Source organism: Amphiprion ocellaris, chromosome 6 (genome assembly GCF_022539595.1).
Source record: "Amphiprion ocellaris isolate individual 3 ecotype Okinawa chromosome 6, ASM2253959v1, whole genome shotgun sequence".
In the NCBI taxonomy this organism is placed as follows: domain Eukaryota; kingdom Metazoa; phylum Chordata; class Actinopteri; family Pomacentridae; genus Amphiprion; species Amphiprion ocellaris.
Window position 1 is genome coordinate 17,670,494 of NC_072771.1, and position 16,609 is coordinate 17,687,102.

At 41.0% G+C, this 16,609-nt stretch overlaps 1 protein-coding gene across 2 annotated transcripts in view; it reads right to left on the reverse strand.

The window, feature by feature from the left end:
• Positions 1-9,207: 9,207 nt before the first annotated feature.
• Positions 9,208-16,609, reverse strand: part of lmx1bb (LIM homeobox transcription factor 1, beta b) — a 47,645-nt gene continuing 40,243 nt past the window's right edge. For both annotated transcript variants that reach the window (XM_055011582.1, XM_023296761.3), the window contains exons 4-9: positions 16,317-16,549; positions 13,616-13,791; positions 13,026-13,103; positions 12,587-12,653; positions 11,576-11,737; positions 9,208-10,413 (exon numbers count right to left, since the gene is read on the reverse strand). In XM_055011582.1, coding sequence (XP_054867557.1) covers positions 10,256-10,413; positions 11,576-11,737; positions 12,587-12,653; positions 13,026-13,103; positions 13,616-13,791; positions 16,317-16,549 — 874 coding nt within the window. In that variant the 3' untranslated portion in view covers positions 9,208-10,255. The remainder of the gene's footprint in view (positions 10,414-11,575; positions 11,738-12,586; positions 12,654-13,025; positions 13,104-13,615; positions 13,792-16,316; positions 16,550-16,609) is intronic.

Below are 16,609 nucleotides of genomic sequence, written 5' to 3' on the forward strand. Positions count from 1 at the left end.
GTATCTTAAGTCAAGGAATAATTGTAAACACACAGGTATCAGTCAGATGTAATTGTAAAAATGTGGAAGTCTTAATTACCAATCACTCCTCACATGAGTATATTTGATTGATTTATCTCGTCATTAGGTCATTAAATAAGTACAGCCATATTACATGCATGTGGAAATATAAACTATTGTCTGTTGGAGGGAGAGTTCAAGGTCTGCATGATGACTAATCTGCATATTATACCACTGAACAGCCTCCAGCTGATGCACTGATTATAAAAGCAAAATTCACTTTGTGGACAATTAGAATGTTTTCTGCAACTTTAATTTCTTTGAAGGCCTTCTAGAACCTAATATTATTTTGCTGCTGAATGTTCTTAACCAAAGAGTGATCCCTACGCATCACACCGACTGGTTTTTGTTTTACAGAAGTTCACTTTAAAAAACACTTTGTGGCATTACCAGACACCTGTAGCTGTAGTTTGTATTCAATGCTATTATAATTATGAAATGTCAGCATGCTAGCAAGCTTAGCGAAGAAGCTAAACATGGTAAGCATTATTAAAACCTTACTAAGGATTACTATTATATTAGTGTTTAAACTCAAGCTCAAAGGTTCCGAATGCTAAATTTCTAAATCAGAATTACTTAAAGACCGGATTCTTTGTTAATAGTGGCATGAATGGCAAAGTCTGTCATTAAAGGTAATTAAACAATGAGCTACATATTGAATTAGCACAGTGTTTTTAACCCTCGCACATCAAACTCTGCAGTGAAACAACATTTTGCCTAAATTACAGTCTTGCACAAGGGACTACTAATAATAAGATACACAGATAGTGTTTGAGTCATTCTGTTTCTTTCATCTCCATTGTTGGTCATATCAGTCTCTCTTGGCAACAAACAAAATAAAGAGAACATACAAAAGCCAACTCAGGCTGTTCTTTAAGTACAGTGGAAGTAAAATAGCTGAATTGCCTAGTACAAGCAGAAGCTCAAGCAGAGTGGCAGCTGTCATCCTGAATTGCTCGATGAAGTGAACATTGAAAGCCAAAAACATGGAAATCCATCCAATCCATCCTCTATGACATGAAAATGGAATAGCTACAGCCCCCAAAAGCTGTTCATGGTGCTGTAGTCAAGACTGGCTAAACCAACACCATGTCCAGACTGTATTAAGAGAAGACCAAGGCTTTGGGAGGTTTGACTATGTGGAATTAAAATGACAGATATCCACATACTTTTGTAATTACTAGCCACTTACACTCTGACTAGTTCGAATTTTTTATTTAAGATATCTATAAACATCATTCTGATGACTCAAAAAGACAGTTAGCGATATCTGCAATTCCAGTTTTGACTAGTCAGTATAATAGCTGCAGACGTGTCATGACTAGTCTGAATTGTACTGTATGATGCTGCTCAAAGGCTCTATGGATACCTGCAGCATCATTTCTCCAATTCATGAGTTCAACATCACAACACAACATCATTTTGACTAGTCATAATTCCAGTTCAAGATGTCTATAATGTCATTTTGATGATTTCAAACCTAAGATATCAAAAAAGGAAAATAGTGATACTTTAAATTGAGGGGAAATAAAGATATCTAGAACTAGAATTATGACTAGTCAGGATTAAACTATGGCACAGAGTACAACAAAATGCAACTACAATGAAAAGTTTTTACATATCACAGCTTGTGAGGAAGCTGGGGTTAGAGTGAAATGAATTAAAGATAACATAACATAAACAAGAAAAGTACTGAGAGAGTGCAGTACTTTACCAAGGTCAGTCGTTGTATTATTTCCAACGGCTTAAATCTTGAAAAAATTCGTGGCAGAAATCACGGCACTATAGTATGTGGTCATTTAATAGAGATGTACCCAAAAAAAAATGACCTTGCGATGAGCACATGCGTGTGTTATGCATGTGTACGTTATCTAAGGATACCAAATTGTGGGCAGTGGTGGCACAACGGTTAAGTCTCTTGACTACTGATCAGAAGGTCAGAGGTTCAAGCCCCAATGCGGCCACTGTTGGCCACTTGAGCAAGGCCCTTAACCCTTCCTGCTCCAGGGGCGCTGTACCGTGGCTGACCCGTCGCTCTGACTCCCCCAACTGGGGAGATATACGAAAATCAGAATATTCCCTCGTGGGATTAATAAGGGATAATAAGAATTGCATAACCCAAATATGTACCAGGCAGCGGGACTTGATGGGACTTTGAAACACCCCCACAATTTAATCAATTGTTCCTTGCATCACTTCTTTTTCTTCTTTTCCTCTTGAGATTAAAAATCTCTTTTCCAAGGGAGACCTGGCCAAGACAGCACATCATTTCAGAGAATGTAAAATGTTCACAGTATTTCTGACGGATAAGTCCCGATAAGTCCCCAACGTTCAGCTTGTAGTAGGATCACAATCATGTGATTGTCAGGAGGCAGCTGAGGTAGTGTTCACTTGTAGTCACAGTTATAGTGACGCATGCTGCTATCTCGCTATGATACAGAAATCTGTAACAAATCCGTGGATTCAGACAATAAGCCACATCACTGCCAAAATCTGATGAATTGGTCCTTGTGTCATTTCTAACCTTCCCTGAAAATTACATCCAAATCCAATAGTCCGTTTTTGAGTAATGTTGCTAACAGACAGATGGACAAACCAATGCCAATGGTCACATAACTCTGCTGAGGCTCCGCCTCCTTGGAGGAGTAATAATAAGCCTCTATTGAGAAACCTCATACACAAAAGTACCATGATTTGTCCTAGAAGAATTTCACTATGTATATCTAGAATGTTATTTTTGACGAGGAAGAACTGAACAACAGATATCTGTCTGCTCTAGGTAACAAATATTAAATGAAATAGATTGTTGAAACCATTGTAAGGCCAGAACTACACCAATGTTATGTAGTCCCTCATGCAAAACATGGAACATGGAAACCATTGTTGGGCAGCAGTTACTACATTTCTCACTTAATTTTCCTGCACATCTGATGCAACAATCTGACACAAAACTAAAGACCACTACATGACACCATTTCCATCCAAAAACGTATACGCAAAGCATGTAAGAAGTACTTCCATGTAACGACCAGTCCTTAGGGTTAGTCTACAAACACCGGCTAGCAGATTGTCAACCGCTAACTACTGGCTAGCTATTTTTCAATATTTTTGAAATGTTAGCAGGAAATTAAAAAAAAAATTGAACGTAAAAATAAATAAATAAAGTAGCGAACTGCTGTAGCAAATTACCTTGTTGGTGTACCTTGGTTTGCTGCATTTGTCTGAGGCTAACTTGAAGCTGTAAAGGAACTGCTAGCTTAGCCTTCTACACTGTCCAAGCAGCTAGCCCAACACTAGCATTGCATTTCACTGCAAAAACTACCACCCTGAAACATACAGTATACACATAGATAGCTAATATGTGTTGCTAATGTTCGCTAAATCACTGGTGTGAGAGGTGAAGAAGATTTTTAGTTCAGACCTTACCTTCTTCTCTAAGCGCTGATAAAAGCTTGGTGTGGTCACGGCCGTGTCTGTAGGTGTCTAAGTTGAGTTTGCATACTGCCATGCGATTTTATTTGGGTGACATTTGCATATGAAGTTTTTGTGGTTTAGGTGGCAAAATTTTACTACACAAGATTTGGCTGAGATCTGCTGCCAAACAGAACCAGTTTCTCCTCCAGTCTCCCACCTTCATTTTCACTTAGAGCGTGTGTAAAAGAGGGCAGGGAAGTGGCTGTTAACGGTCACAAAAAAATGCAAATCAGGCATGAGTCCTGTTAGTGGTTGCATTAGGTCAACAACTAAATCAGACAATGCACATGCAATTTAGTTATATCCCCTGCACTTACAAAAAACTGTAGACCTATCTTGGGTATTGTAGTGTTAAGGTTTAGTGTTTGTATTTTTCCTGCTGGGAAATTGTACAATGTAGAAAAGCAACACTATGTCTCCTAGAACGACCAAAAAACAGCACTTGTAATATTTTATTATTAATCTGATTGACTGAATATGACACGACAAAAATAATCCAAGTTTTGTTTTGTGCATCATCATACTATAAAATGTTATGACTGTGACATTGGTCAATTGCCACATGGAATGGCAAATTAGCAAAGTGCACTGACGTCTGAGGTTGGAGCGAGTGCAGCACTTTGGATTCCAACATCAAGGGAGAGGCTCCTGGAGGTTAGGAGTGCTGGCTTGTGTTAGACCTTAAGGTCATCATTCCTTCAGCTAATGCCCCTGGCATCACCTTCCTCCTTGACTTCAAACACCTTGGCTACATTCCTAGACCATGTACCAATAAGCACTAATAATGCAGAAAAATGAAAACCAAAACAGATGGGCTCCAATAGTGGTGGGGATTACTGCGCCCTATCCAGGGCTCTATCTGCACCCCTGGGCGCTGAGAAGTGAATCCCCACGCCATCTTTTTCTCAGCATAGGAACAAAGGTAGGAGGTGAAAAAAAAAACTGTTGTTTACATGTCCCAGAAATGTTGATGGAGAAGTTCAAATGGTCATTTCTCCACAGACGTGAGAGGAGGGAATGTAATGGATTGCTTCTGAACCTTTCCTGGAATTGTGGCTTTCTTGTATTTTTATTTTAAGGATTTTATATATTACAAATGCTCTCTCCTCGATCCAAATGTCTGCACTGCATAACTTGTGGTGTCTCAGCACAATAGTTTCTTCCTGTGGAATCAATAAGGCAACAGTAATCTATGTTGGACCTGTAGCATGCAAACAATGCCTCATACAGTGGCAGCAGCGTTTTGTGCCTCTGACTGACACAACAAAGCAACACACTGCTGTGAGGGCATGCTTGGATGTTTGGCTCTGACCCCTCACTATGGTCGAAACCGCGGTATAGTCTGTTATTTGATTATGCACAAGCCCTCGAGGCTCAAAGAATATGTGTCAGACGTTGGTTAAAAGTCTCCCTTAACAATTAACCACACGGCATGGAAAATGCCCAACGAAAACACCCTGAAGCTCCCCCCCCGCTCCCTCTGGGGACTCGCTGTGAACTCCTGTGAACCCTGTGAAATCATGAGAAGAAATCTAGACTGTACTGAACCCACAAATGTCTGAGAGTCTTTGGCCTTGCCAGGCAACAATTAATTGGGCTTGGTTTGTTAAAGAAAAATGTCACACTGGTCTGCTGTAAATGTGATGTTGAGAAATGACAGTTGTGAAAGTCAATTACATGTACAGTAAATTCAAAACAATGGACATTTGAAATAAAAGTGCTGCTTGGTTTGACTGGGCCCCTCCCTGACTGAGTGAGTGATGGGATGTGCAGCCGTGTTGTTCACTCTCAGCTACTGTCTTAGGTCATACTACGCTTTTATGGGACAGCTGGTCAGAATCTTGCTTTAAATTACCCTGAATAACAAACCCAGCCCCGTGTGTTTTTCATGAGCTGGGCAAGAGGAGCTCACAGTTAAGAGAGTAAACGAATCACAACCCTTCAATTGTGTCTCAGGTGGAAAATTTCAGGATTTTGGTTATCTAATGAAAATATTGTCACTAGACTCATTTCCTATGTGGTGCCAGAATGGCAGAAGAGTAAATGTGTGAACAGTGTACTGAAGGTCGACTCTTAACTCTCCGTAAGTTTGTGTGTCTCTGGCTCGGGTTTCAGGGCGACTGTTTTCATACCGAGGCCACACTTACCTCAACCTCTGACAGTCTTCTTTGGCCGATTCACATCAAAGTGCCAGCGAACAAGCAGCAACATAGATTAGGTTCACTCACTGACCACTTGGCAAATTGGAGGTTTGAAGTGTGGAGGTAAGAAAAAGGTTGGATGAAGATGTAGAGTGTGGTGGAAATAAGATGCATCCTGGGCAAATTGTGGTTTTGCTTTTGCCCCAATCTGCTTCCACTAGTTTTGTGCTTGGATGGAGCAGAACAGAACTTAATGTATGAAATTGAATAAATAATTCTGAATATTAAGAGACTATGCTTATTTACTGTCTTACTAAGCACTAGATCAGTGCCAAAGAAGACCAATGTCATAAATTAACAACAAGAAAAGCACTCAGAGAGCACAGTATTCTGCCAAGGCTGCTCAGTCATTGTATCATTTCCGACGGCTGAAATCTTGAAAAAATGCATGGCAGAAATCACGGCACTATAGGATGTGGCCATTTAATATAGATGTACCCACAAACAAAATGACCTTGCAATGAGCACTGGCGTGTGTTATGCATATGTACATTATGTACGGATGCCGAATTGTGTGACCTAAATATGCAGCGGGCGGCGAGAATTGATGGGACTCGGAAACACCCCCACAATTTAATCAATTGCTCCTTGTATGATGTCGGACGGACAAGTCCCGTTAAGTCCACAACGGTTGATTTGTAGTAGGATCGCAATCATGTGATCGTCAGCAGGCAGCTGATGTAATGTTTACTTGTTGTCATAGTTACAGTGACGACGTGCCGCTATCTCGCAATGATACAGAGACCTGTAACAAATCCGTGAATCCAGACTAAAAGCCGTATCACTGCCAAAATCTAATCACTCGGTCCTTTTGTCATTTCTGACCTTCCCTGAAAATTTCATCCAAATCCGTTTTTCCCATTTTTGAGTTATGTTGTGTACAGACAGACGGACAAACATACACCAATCGTCACATAACTCCGCTGCATTCCATGGCGGAGTAATAATCTAACCAGCTGCAGGTTCCAGCTGCATACATACTTACCAGAATAAAAGCAGTCACCATCTGTTTCTTTAAATCTAATGAAAGCAGAGCACTGTGATTATATAAATAATTTAGTATCATCTGTGAATCATGCAAAGTCCAACTAATAAGCAGAAATTCATTTTTACACTCTTCTGAAGTTATCTTGAACAGTGTCCTGGGATCCTCAAAGCAGCATGAATCTGAGGGGAGTTTCAACTTTTGGTAGAGAAATGTCTAATAAATAGTCAGTCGTAATTAAGCTTTGCTTTGTTTCTGTATATGAAGCTGTGTGGCCCAAGTTGCTAGTCTACCATCTTATCTTTTTCTCTTTATTAGAAGGCCCAGAATGGAAATAAACTTGAGGTATTATTTTGTTTTAATCCTCAAGAACTGAACTGTATATCAGGACCTGGTGACCACAGCCGTGTGATTAGCTGTATTCTTGTAACAAATCAGTCTATTACTCAGCTATAATTACAGCAGTGTAATGATGTGAACAGGAATAAATAGAAAGATATTTTGCAAAAGAAGTCATGGTTTTTGAGGGTGGACTCTCCCATTTCTACCAGTGTCAGAGGCAGGGCCCTCTGTCCAACTCCACACCTGAACACCTCTGTGTAAGCTCACCTGGCCTGCCCTGAAAAGAGAGTTTGAACCAATTGTACTGTCTATCCTGTGCAAACACGATGTGTGCGGAGCAGCCTCATCCATGTTTACTGTAAATGGGGAGTCTTTGTCACGTCTGTTTACTCATCCTTCACGCATTAATCCACATATATATACTAGAAACCTGACGCAACCCTCTTCATTGTCCTCATAAGCCTTGCTTATGGACACACACAAAGGTAGGCACGCACACTCACACACAGACACGCCGACAATGTTTCCCGTTCAACTTGACATAGTTTTCTTACATCTTGTGCACGACAACTTCGTGTTAACAAGGAAACAGCTGAAAAAGTCTAAAGCAACTCACCATGTCAGTTGAGCATGGTCCACTTTCCAGTCATTTGCATATTAGATCTCACTCGTCCAATCAGCTACGAGACTCAGGTGATGTCACCGTGCAGTGCTTCTGGGCATAGTCACTTGCTGGTATGACAAGTGAAGATAAATGGCAGTGTAACCTTGCCAACAAGTCAAACACCTGGTTGTCAGATTGAAGACTTGATAGCAGAAATATACTGTGTCTACGTGTGTAGATATATTTCTATATTTTGACCACAATAAGCTCGTGTTCTTTTGACCCATAGATATGACGATTTCACATTCTGCTCCTGCTAAGGGATCGCAGTTTGAGTTTATTAAACCCTGTCATGAGTCTGACATTTGGAATACATTGAGTCACAGTGACATGGAACATCGTGAATACACTGTTTATCTGCGTGGCCACGTGACTCCTCAGACAGTGGGTGGAAGCTTGCCTGGCCACATTGAAGAGCTGTCAGAGAGATGAAGGAGCACCCAGATGGTACATCCAAGCAACCGCCCGACAAGCCCTGAGGTTATAGGTGGGGTTTGCTCTCTAGCCGTGCAGCTGTATTGGTATGTCACCTGAACTTTTCGTCGACCTCGCCCTCATCGCATATCCATGTTTATGCCTTAATGTCTTCGTTTGGTTACAGACAAGACATAAACTGAACAGTTATGTCTTTCATTATTAAGGTCAAGTCAAATAATAAAGTAGATCGCTGAATAAACATAATGTGATTACAGTTCAGATGTCTAAAATGCTCTCAACAAGCCAATGCGGAGGTGCCAAAAGCTGCAGTTCCCAGAATGGCCACTTGTGGCTGCTCCAAAAGCGAGCCAATCCCCATAGGCTTCAATGTTAAAATGCCCGACTTTACAGCAGAAACAAACAAGTTTCCAGCTTGATGTTTTGTTCTTTCTAGCTATTTTTCCTGGTTGTGACAATTATGTGGGTGTGAGTTTTAATAGAACCTACCCATCTAAATTGTGTTAAGAGGCTTACAGGTAGACATAATTTAGGGTGTGGCTGCTTTGAGTGCCAGATGGTCAACATCACTGGACCGTCCATAGTTCGCCCCCACCTCTTTACTCATTGTTGGGTTAGCCAGGAGTTTGGAGTCATCAGGGACTGCCAAGATCTTGATACCTGAATCCACAACACTGAGCTTGAAAACCGCTGTTCAGGAACCTAAGGGTGGTGGCATGGGAGGTTTGTCTATCCTTACTTAGAGTATAGTCACTGCCTCACAACAGTAATTCTAACATGTTTAAAAGATCTTTATCGTCTTAGTTTTGCGGTGACATTCAATAGTAAACAGTATCATTTAACACAGTTGTAGTTACTAAGGATTCATCCTCTTCAAAAACAAATCTCTGTACCTAATTTTATGAGAATCCATCTGACAGCACACTGACCAATAGACCAGTATGCTATAGTTTGAGCCGTGCCAATATCTTCATATTCTGAGTTAAGACTATATGAGAAGGGCCATTCACTGAAGCAGGTGGTATGGGACTTGACATGTTTCCATGTGAATGGTCACTGGTGGTATTTATTTAATGTTATCAGGAGAAAGACATTGTTTATTCATCAAACCAGTCAACTTTGGTCAATTAGCAACTTTAACATTTTGAGAATGCACATATGACAATGACAACAAAAGGTTTATGGTCTGTACGAAATAAATAGCAACTTTGCTCATTTACAGCTTGGCTGAAGAAAACAAAAGAAAACAAAAAAACAAAAGGGTTAATCTTCATATTAAAAAGGTATACAGATGAGTTGTGATACTCAGGAACTCACTAATTGCTCAAAAAAAATGCTCTCCTTTTTAAATAAAGCTTTTCAGTTTTAATATGTACCTTCAAGAGCCTGTTATAGTTAAATAAATAGAATGCTTTCCATTTTTAACATGCACATCCAATTTGCCTGGGGAAAGTATTTACACTTCACTGATCCTACTTGTCCATCAAATTCTCCACTTTTTCTCCTCTAAACAATTCTTTCTCAACACAAACTCTCATACATACACAAATGTACAGTCACTCTTGCAGACATGCTGCACCTATTTACTATTAACACGATATCTAAACCTATGGAAAGTGATCAAAATGCTAACGGTGAACATGGGAGTCCATGTAGTGTGAAGAAGAAACAGTCCAAACACCACATCTTAACCAGGGGGGCTTACAAAAAGTTTTAGTTTACAATTGATCATGCACTGTATAAATTCACTGTGTTATTTGGTTCGAGAGTGTGTAATCAGTGGCTTCAATATCTACTTGTTTTCTTTAAGTGAACAAAGAAAAGAGCAATATCTCCTGTGACAAATAAGCAATCCTACCAAGTATTCTCTACCAATATTTAAGTCTTTTTTTCCCCAGGAATCTTCACTGTCCTACAACAAGTGGTTTTACTATCTTTGAGTAAGCTTCCGCACATAACCAGGAGCTACTGCAAGGAGGTGTTTCTTCTGTCATGTCTGTGCTAGTGTAGAAACTCCAGGCCGTCGTGCTTCAGGTTGAGATGGGCAGTTTATTCTGTGCTGACGTCTTTTTTTCTCTATTTTCTCTTCTCTTTTCATGATGCAAAATAAGAGTTCTGCATGGAGTAGAGGCGGTCGATGGGGTTCCCCACGCGGGCCTGCATGGAGTTGACTTCCGACGATGCCATGAAGCAGTCACTGAGGCTGGTTAAAGACGTGTCGCTGTCTATGTCATGGAATGCGGAATCATTACCTGCAGAGGGAGGATGTGGAAGATAGCCGTCAGGATTCAGAAACAGAGGCGTCATTCAAAAAATCACAACACCCCACTCTGACTAAGAAATCAATGCAATCTTGTAGTTGAGATTTATTGCAGCGTTGGGAAATTATAATTACTAATAGTCACTTTGAGAAATTGCTGTTGGGTGTCATCACAATTGTGAGAGCTGTTTTGTTAGATATCATCAAAGCTCACTTTTTGCTGCCCTCGCTGGGACAATTGTGGTCTATGAGGAAGCATGTAAACAAGGGGCATCCTCCTAAAAGATCTGGTTAATAGCAACTGTTTACGCCTTTCATAAAACCTCAACATGTTATTTCTCTGGAGGGAATAGTTAACTTTATTACACTCTGGATCTTAATGATAGTGTTGCACAAAACGGGGACAGTGTTTTGAGACATATCTTTTAATGCCTTGCCAATATTGTTCTTTTCCCCAAACCAAAGGAGAGTGATGAGACTGGGGATTTGGGTTCTTACTACCGAGAAGAACTAAATGGAGGCAAATTATAAGGAAGTTATGAACTTCAGGAAATGGTCCCTCTGGGACATGTTGAGGACATCACTCAGAAATGTGTTATTCCAGTTACATCCTGTGGACTAACACTTGATTGACTGATTTTCCCCCACTGTCCTTGTTTGCATTTTAATTCTTTCCTGTATCAAACAGAAATCAGAGGCTTGTTGTTTTCCCATTCTGATTCATTAGCTCACACAGCCCTCAATCATTGTCTTGGACTGTAGTTTATACGAAGCTGTCCACAGAGACCACATGTTTTTACCAACATTAGGAAACACCAGCAGTAACATGGCATGTCTTAGAAGTGGATGCGAGGACTTGAAACCATACTAAACACATTTGAAAATGCAACTTCAAAACCCAACAGCTCATGAGAACGCTTGTGTTATCTCATGTGGGAGGAGAAGCTGCTCGTTCTTCCCTGTGAGCGGCTTAAATCAGGGGGCTGTGGCCTGAGCACATGTCCCACACTGGGGAGCTATGAGGTTGATCAAGGGACAGGCATGTGTGCGTTTTGTGAGCAGCAGTGGGGTTTTTCTTCACGGAGGGGGGCAGGATGGCGTATGTATGTGTGTGTGTGTGTGTGTGGGGGTGGGAGCTGGTGGTGGATGCTCACCATATGGGTTCATATGGTCCCCGGGCATCTGTGGGGGGGTGAGCCCCTGTTGGAACGGGTCTGTGCTGTAACCGTTCTGATCCATGGCGACCAGCTGCTGCTGCGGAGGAGCCAGGGGTGTGAAGGAGTTCATCATCCCCTCCATCCGATTAGACATCACCTCTGCAGGGCAATGAAACCAAACGAGGAAAACTATTACTGAAAAACTTCAAATTAGTAAATGCTGCCGTGCAAAATGAAGAAAGAGACGGTGGGGCTGTTCACTATTATGATTACAGAATTAAGAGTGGGGAAATATTCCATCCTTGTAGATTTAATTTCTGTTTTGCAGAACAAAAAAAAAATGCATAATAATAAATAAAAGTACTTGTGAGATGTTACAGCCTCCAAATACCTGGTTTGCCTGCTTGGCTTGGTGTCTGCTAATATTTCCATGGAGACCTACAGTAGTTCTTCCTGTGGCTTCTCCCACAATTCCCTTTACAAACACTGCTCTTGGCTAACTGACTGGTGTGAGGGACACAAAGCTCTTGCGGCTTCTTCGCTGGAGCCCATCCCTCTACGCTTCCCTTTGCAGTGGTTTTTGCGAAATGATGTCTGCCATTCATTTTATTTGGCTTCCAAACCGAATTTCCATCTTATGTTTGAAGTTTTCTTGTTTACACAGTGACATATTTGTAATCTGTTATTCAGTGGAACTATTAAACACACATTTGATTACACTACAACATGATCCAGAGGAGGATTGCTTGTATTTTCTGATTCAGCAGTTACCTACAAGAATAACTTGTGTGTTGGATATCAGAGTAAAAATACTCTGTGATTAATGAAAATGAGTGTCTACTGTGGTTTTTTTGCAGAAAAAAGTTTAACTACTTTGGAAAAAATTCGATCTGTTCTTTCTCCTTCATTTAAAAATACCCAGAATCTAATAATACTGTGTGTATTCCCACCAAGCTGCTTAAGATGATGAGCCTCTATTGTGTGTGCAGGGTATGTACAGTATCGTACCTTGGCCAAGTCTTTGAGAATTCTGTTGTTCTTGTTGTTGCTGCTGTCTTCTGGCCAACTTCTTCATCTGAAATGAAGCAGTCAAAGTTGTGAGGAACTCCCAAAACTAACATGCTCTCTTTAATTTAAAAAGGATGCTCCTCGCTGTTCACCCTTGAATGAACTGCATAAAATCTGTATCTGAGTGCACTCCATTGTCAAGTATCAAAGGTTTTCACAAGATAATAATCAGAAAAGAGGAGGGTGTAGACATTTAATGCAAGAGTGAGCTAGATTTGCAACTCCTTGCTCTTTTTTTTTTTTTTGCGTTTCTGAAGGAATGCAGTGATAAGTTTAACACACATAGTTGTGTTGATTTATTAGCTGGACTTGAAGATGGAACAAAGCTGGTTTTTTGGAGGACCCTAAGTGTAATTCATCCTGGGTTTGCAGATCTCACCTTAGCTCTCTGGTTCTGAAACCACACCTGGACCACCCGAACGCTGAGTCCTGTCTCAGCAGCCAGCGTCTCCCTCACCTGAAGACATCCAGACAAAATACTTTCAGCATCACACAAGAGAAAACAAAACACCGACTTCACAACACCATGAAATACTTTGCCTCCTTAACATATTGGCCACATTTGCCAACAGACACGTTGCCTCTTTGATTTGCTTTGATTTCAGTGAACGTTGAATGAATGCAGTGGTCTTATTGGACCCCTTGGTTATTGCCTCTTCAAAGCCTTGGACCGGGTGCAGCGGCTGTTTTAGGGCCCGGGCTATGAGGCAGTTCTCCTATCTCAGTGTGACATTTGGTGCAGACGGACTGCGTTACACCAGCCTGCCTCAGTTAACACAGAACAGAATGCTGCTTGCCACTTCAAAGCTCAGCTCTGAGGTGGGGGAGATTTTTTTAATTTGAGAATTTTATTTGTCAAACTACTGTAGGGCTCGTGGTCGGCATCTAAATCTCCACTACCCTCGATGAAAACCAGGGAATCTGAAAAACAAAAACCTCACTTTGCTGATTATTCAAGCTCTGTCTTACCTTTCTGCAGGGTTTTGAGGACACCTCAAAGGAGGCCTTGAAGGCCCGTCTCTGCTGAGTGGTCAGAATGGTTCGTGGTCTTTTAGGCCTCCTTGGATCCTTCCCATCATCCCCCTTCCCCTGGCTTCCTATGCCTTTCTCTGGCTTGATGTCCAACTCCTCATCGTCACTTTTCTCTGCAGAAAGAGACATTTTTTTCTGTTTCATCAGCACAAGCTTGAACTGACTACACCCTTTTTAGTCTGTGACAGTCTGCTGATAAATATATTTTCATTCTTCCCTTTTCCGGGAGATTCACACACCACAAGTGCCTAATCAAAGGAGACACATGTGTTTTTGATACTTTGTTATCAATTTATTACAAAAGGAAAAGGCCACATGTACGATTAGACTTACAGAAGTCTGTGGAGAGCACAGTGAAGTATGCACATTTGTCACTGAGCTGGACACTGTGTCACTGGTAATTTATTGCTCTCAGCTTTGTCTGATTTACACTAAATCAATCTCTGATAAGAATACTACATGAAAAAGGCAACACGAGTACATATGGGAAATGCATCTTCTGCGACACTGCAAGCAGATGTAAGTAGCGCTCCATTTTAAAGCTTAAAGTAATGACAGAACCTACGGTATATGGGTTGATAGACTTTCACTGTCAACAGCAGGATATTACAGTTTTTTTTTATGCCTGTATCCTACAATGTGTGATTATAACTAAATAAAATAAGAGGTATGTTTGTCGGTTTTTAGAGCTAGCTTCTCAGCTAGCTGTTTGCAGATACCACAGGCTAAATCCTACTTATTCATTACTTAAATTACTTAAAATACCTAATCCTCAAATTTTTTTTTTAATGATGATGAACATTTTTCTTGAATAGCATATGAAAATGATGTGAAACTTGTTGGAACAGCCACACACGAAGTTTATCCACTCTTAAAGGTGGCAATTCTGGAGAAATATTGTTTACATGTAGCTGGTTAGCATTTTTAGATAGCATATGTTAGATTCACTGTCCCTCTCGCTCCAACTGCCAACTCCACTTCCCCTATCAGGTGCATGAGCATAAATGTGTGAACATACACAGGACAGGGTTGTGTACAAACAAAACAGTTTTTTAAAAATATCAGTGCACACATAGCATTGACAGCTAGCGAACTACGAGAAGATAATTGGGAATTTAATAAAAAGTGTATTGGATTACAATCACATACTCCACCTTTAATGGCAAATTGATAAATTATAATTACTTTCATTTGTAATTTTAAAACATTGCCAACAAATTATTGCCAATTTTAAAAAGATTTGGGCTTCCACTCGGTATCCCTTCTGATCTCTCACATTTTTCAAACAGAGAGTACAAAGTTCTTTCTTCAAACAGTCCCTCAACTTAAATGAACTAGACTTTTTTGCTGCTTAGCCAGAATCATAATTAAATTTTCACTCTGTAAAAATGTTGTCTATTTACATTTGTTAATGCTGTTATTTGTATGATTATTATGTATGAGCACAGTCGGGTAAAGGGTCACATATGAATTGTGTTAGTAACTGTGCATTTACCTCCTCAGTGATGTTGGCCTTAAGGATGAAAAATGAATTTCAGTGTAAGCTGAAAATAAAGTTGTATCATATTGTATATGTCACTTAATTCAACAAATACAGTGGTTTAATTCTGCAGGGAACTAAGCATTTCATTTGCCACAGCGGCCACACAGCCATGTAAGCATAACATGAAAAATAAATGAGTGAATTTAAAAAAAAACATCAATTATCATTGTACGTGAAGTGAGTCCAAATCAGAACCAGCAGTGCTGTTAACAAACTCTAATGATTTTGGGGTCTAGTGGCTACACATGATGGCTCGGTGTCTCCTGTCATCTGGTTCTGATATGTATCTACATTTCTCCACTGAAAACCTACATTTCATCTGCCACATGCCGAGGTTAACCTCTGTTCATGTCAACATTTTCTCCATCTTGAAATTCTGAGACGTGCACAAGAGACGAGCCTGTGCGATGCGCCGGGACACAAGCGAACGAGGAAGACGCGGAGCAAATATTCCCACAAGTTGACAAAAGTTGACACAGGCACAGATGTATTTGACAAATTCCCCGCTTTTGTGCATGTTTAAATGTGAGCCAGATGGTAGTGAACAGTGAGGCTTGGCGAGATGCCTCATTGTGTGTGGAGGCTATAGGCGAGGAACACTAGAGCTGATAAGAGCGGAGGCACAGGCTTTCTGCAGAAAGGCCCCAAATCCCTCTGTCACTCACCATGATACAGTGATTTAATTCTTTCCAGCACCAGATCCTGCCCACGCATGGAGAGCCATTAATACGGGGTGGCTTGGCTTTGTCCTGTTTCCACTTCCTACTGTATCATAAACCTACGCTCCCTGCTTGAATGAATGCTGCTAAAATGAGCCATTGAAAAGCTGCAGATGGAGCCATTTTAGAAGTTTTTACTGCTTGGGCTGCATCCAAGATCTCAGATGTCTCAGCAAAATATCTGGCAACCAGAAATGTTTGTTTCTTTTAATATTAATAATATAAAATCGGCAGGATTCGGTGTGGGCTCACCATGGAGGACGTTGGCTGCTGCTGTGATGGAACAGAGCATACAGAATACAACACCTCGGTGCCATATGATGATAGCACCACGGTGCTGCTCTCACTCTGATGTGAGAGGGTGCAGAGGGCTCACCTGAGTCTGAGTCATCCGGGCTGACGGAGCTGAGTAAGTCTTTCTCCCTCTCGTAGTCGATCTTGCAGAGCAGCTGACCCTCCTTCAGGACAAACTCGTCGCCCTTCCTCAGCTGGCGGTCGCACACGCAGCAGCAGAAGCAGTTCAGATGGTAGACACACTCCAGAGCCCGCATCACAAACTCTGTGGGGGCGATTTTCTCCATGCAGCCGCTGCATTTGGTCGCAAACAGCCTACAGAATGAAGAAAAAAAGAAAAAGGATTACTGTAGGTGTGCTCATGACAGAGAACTT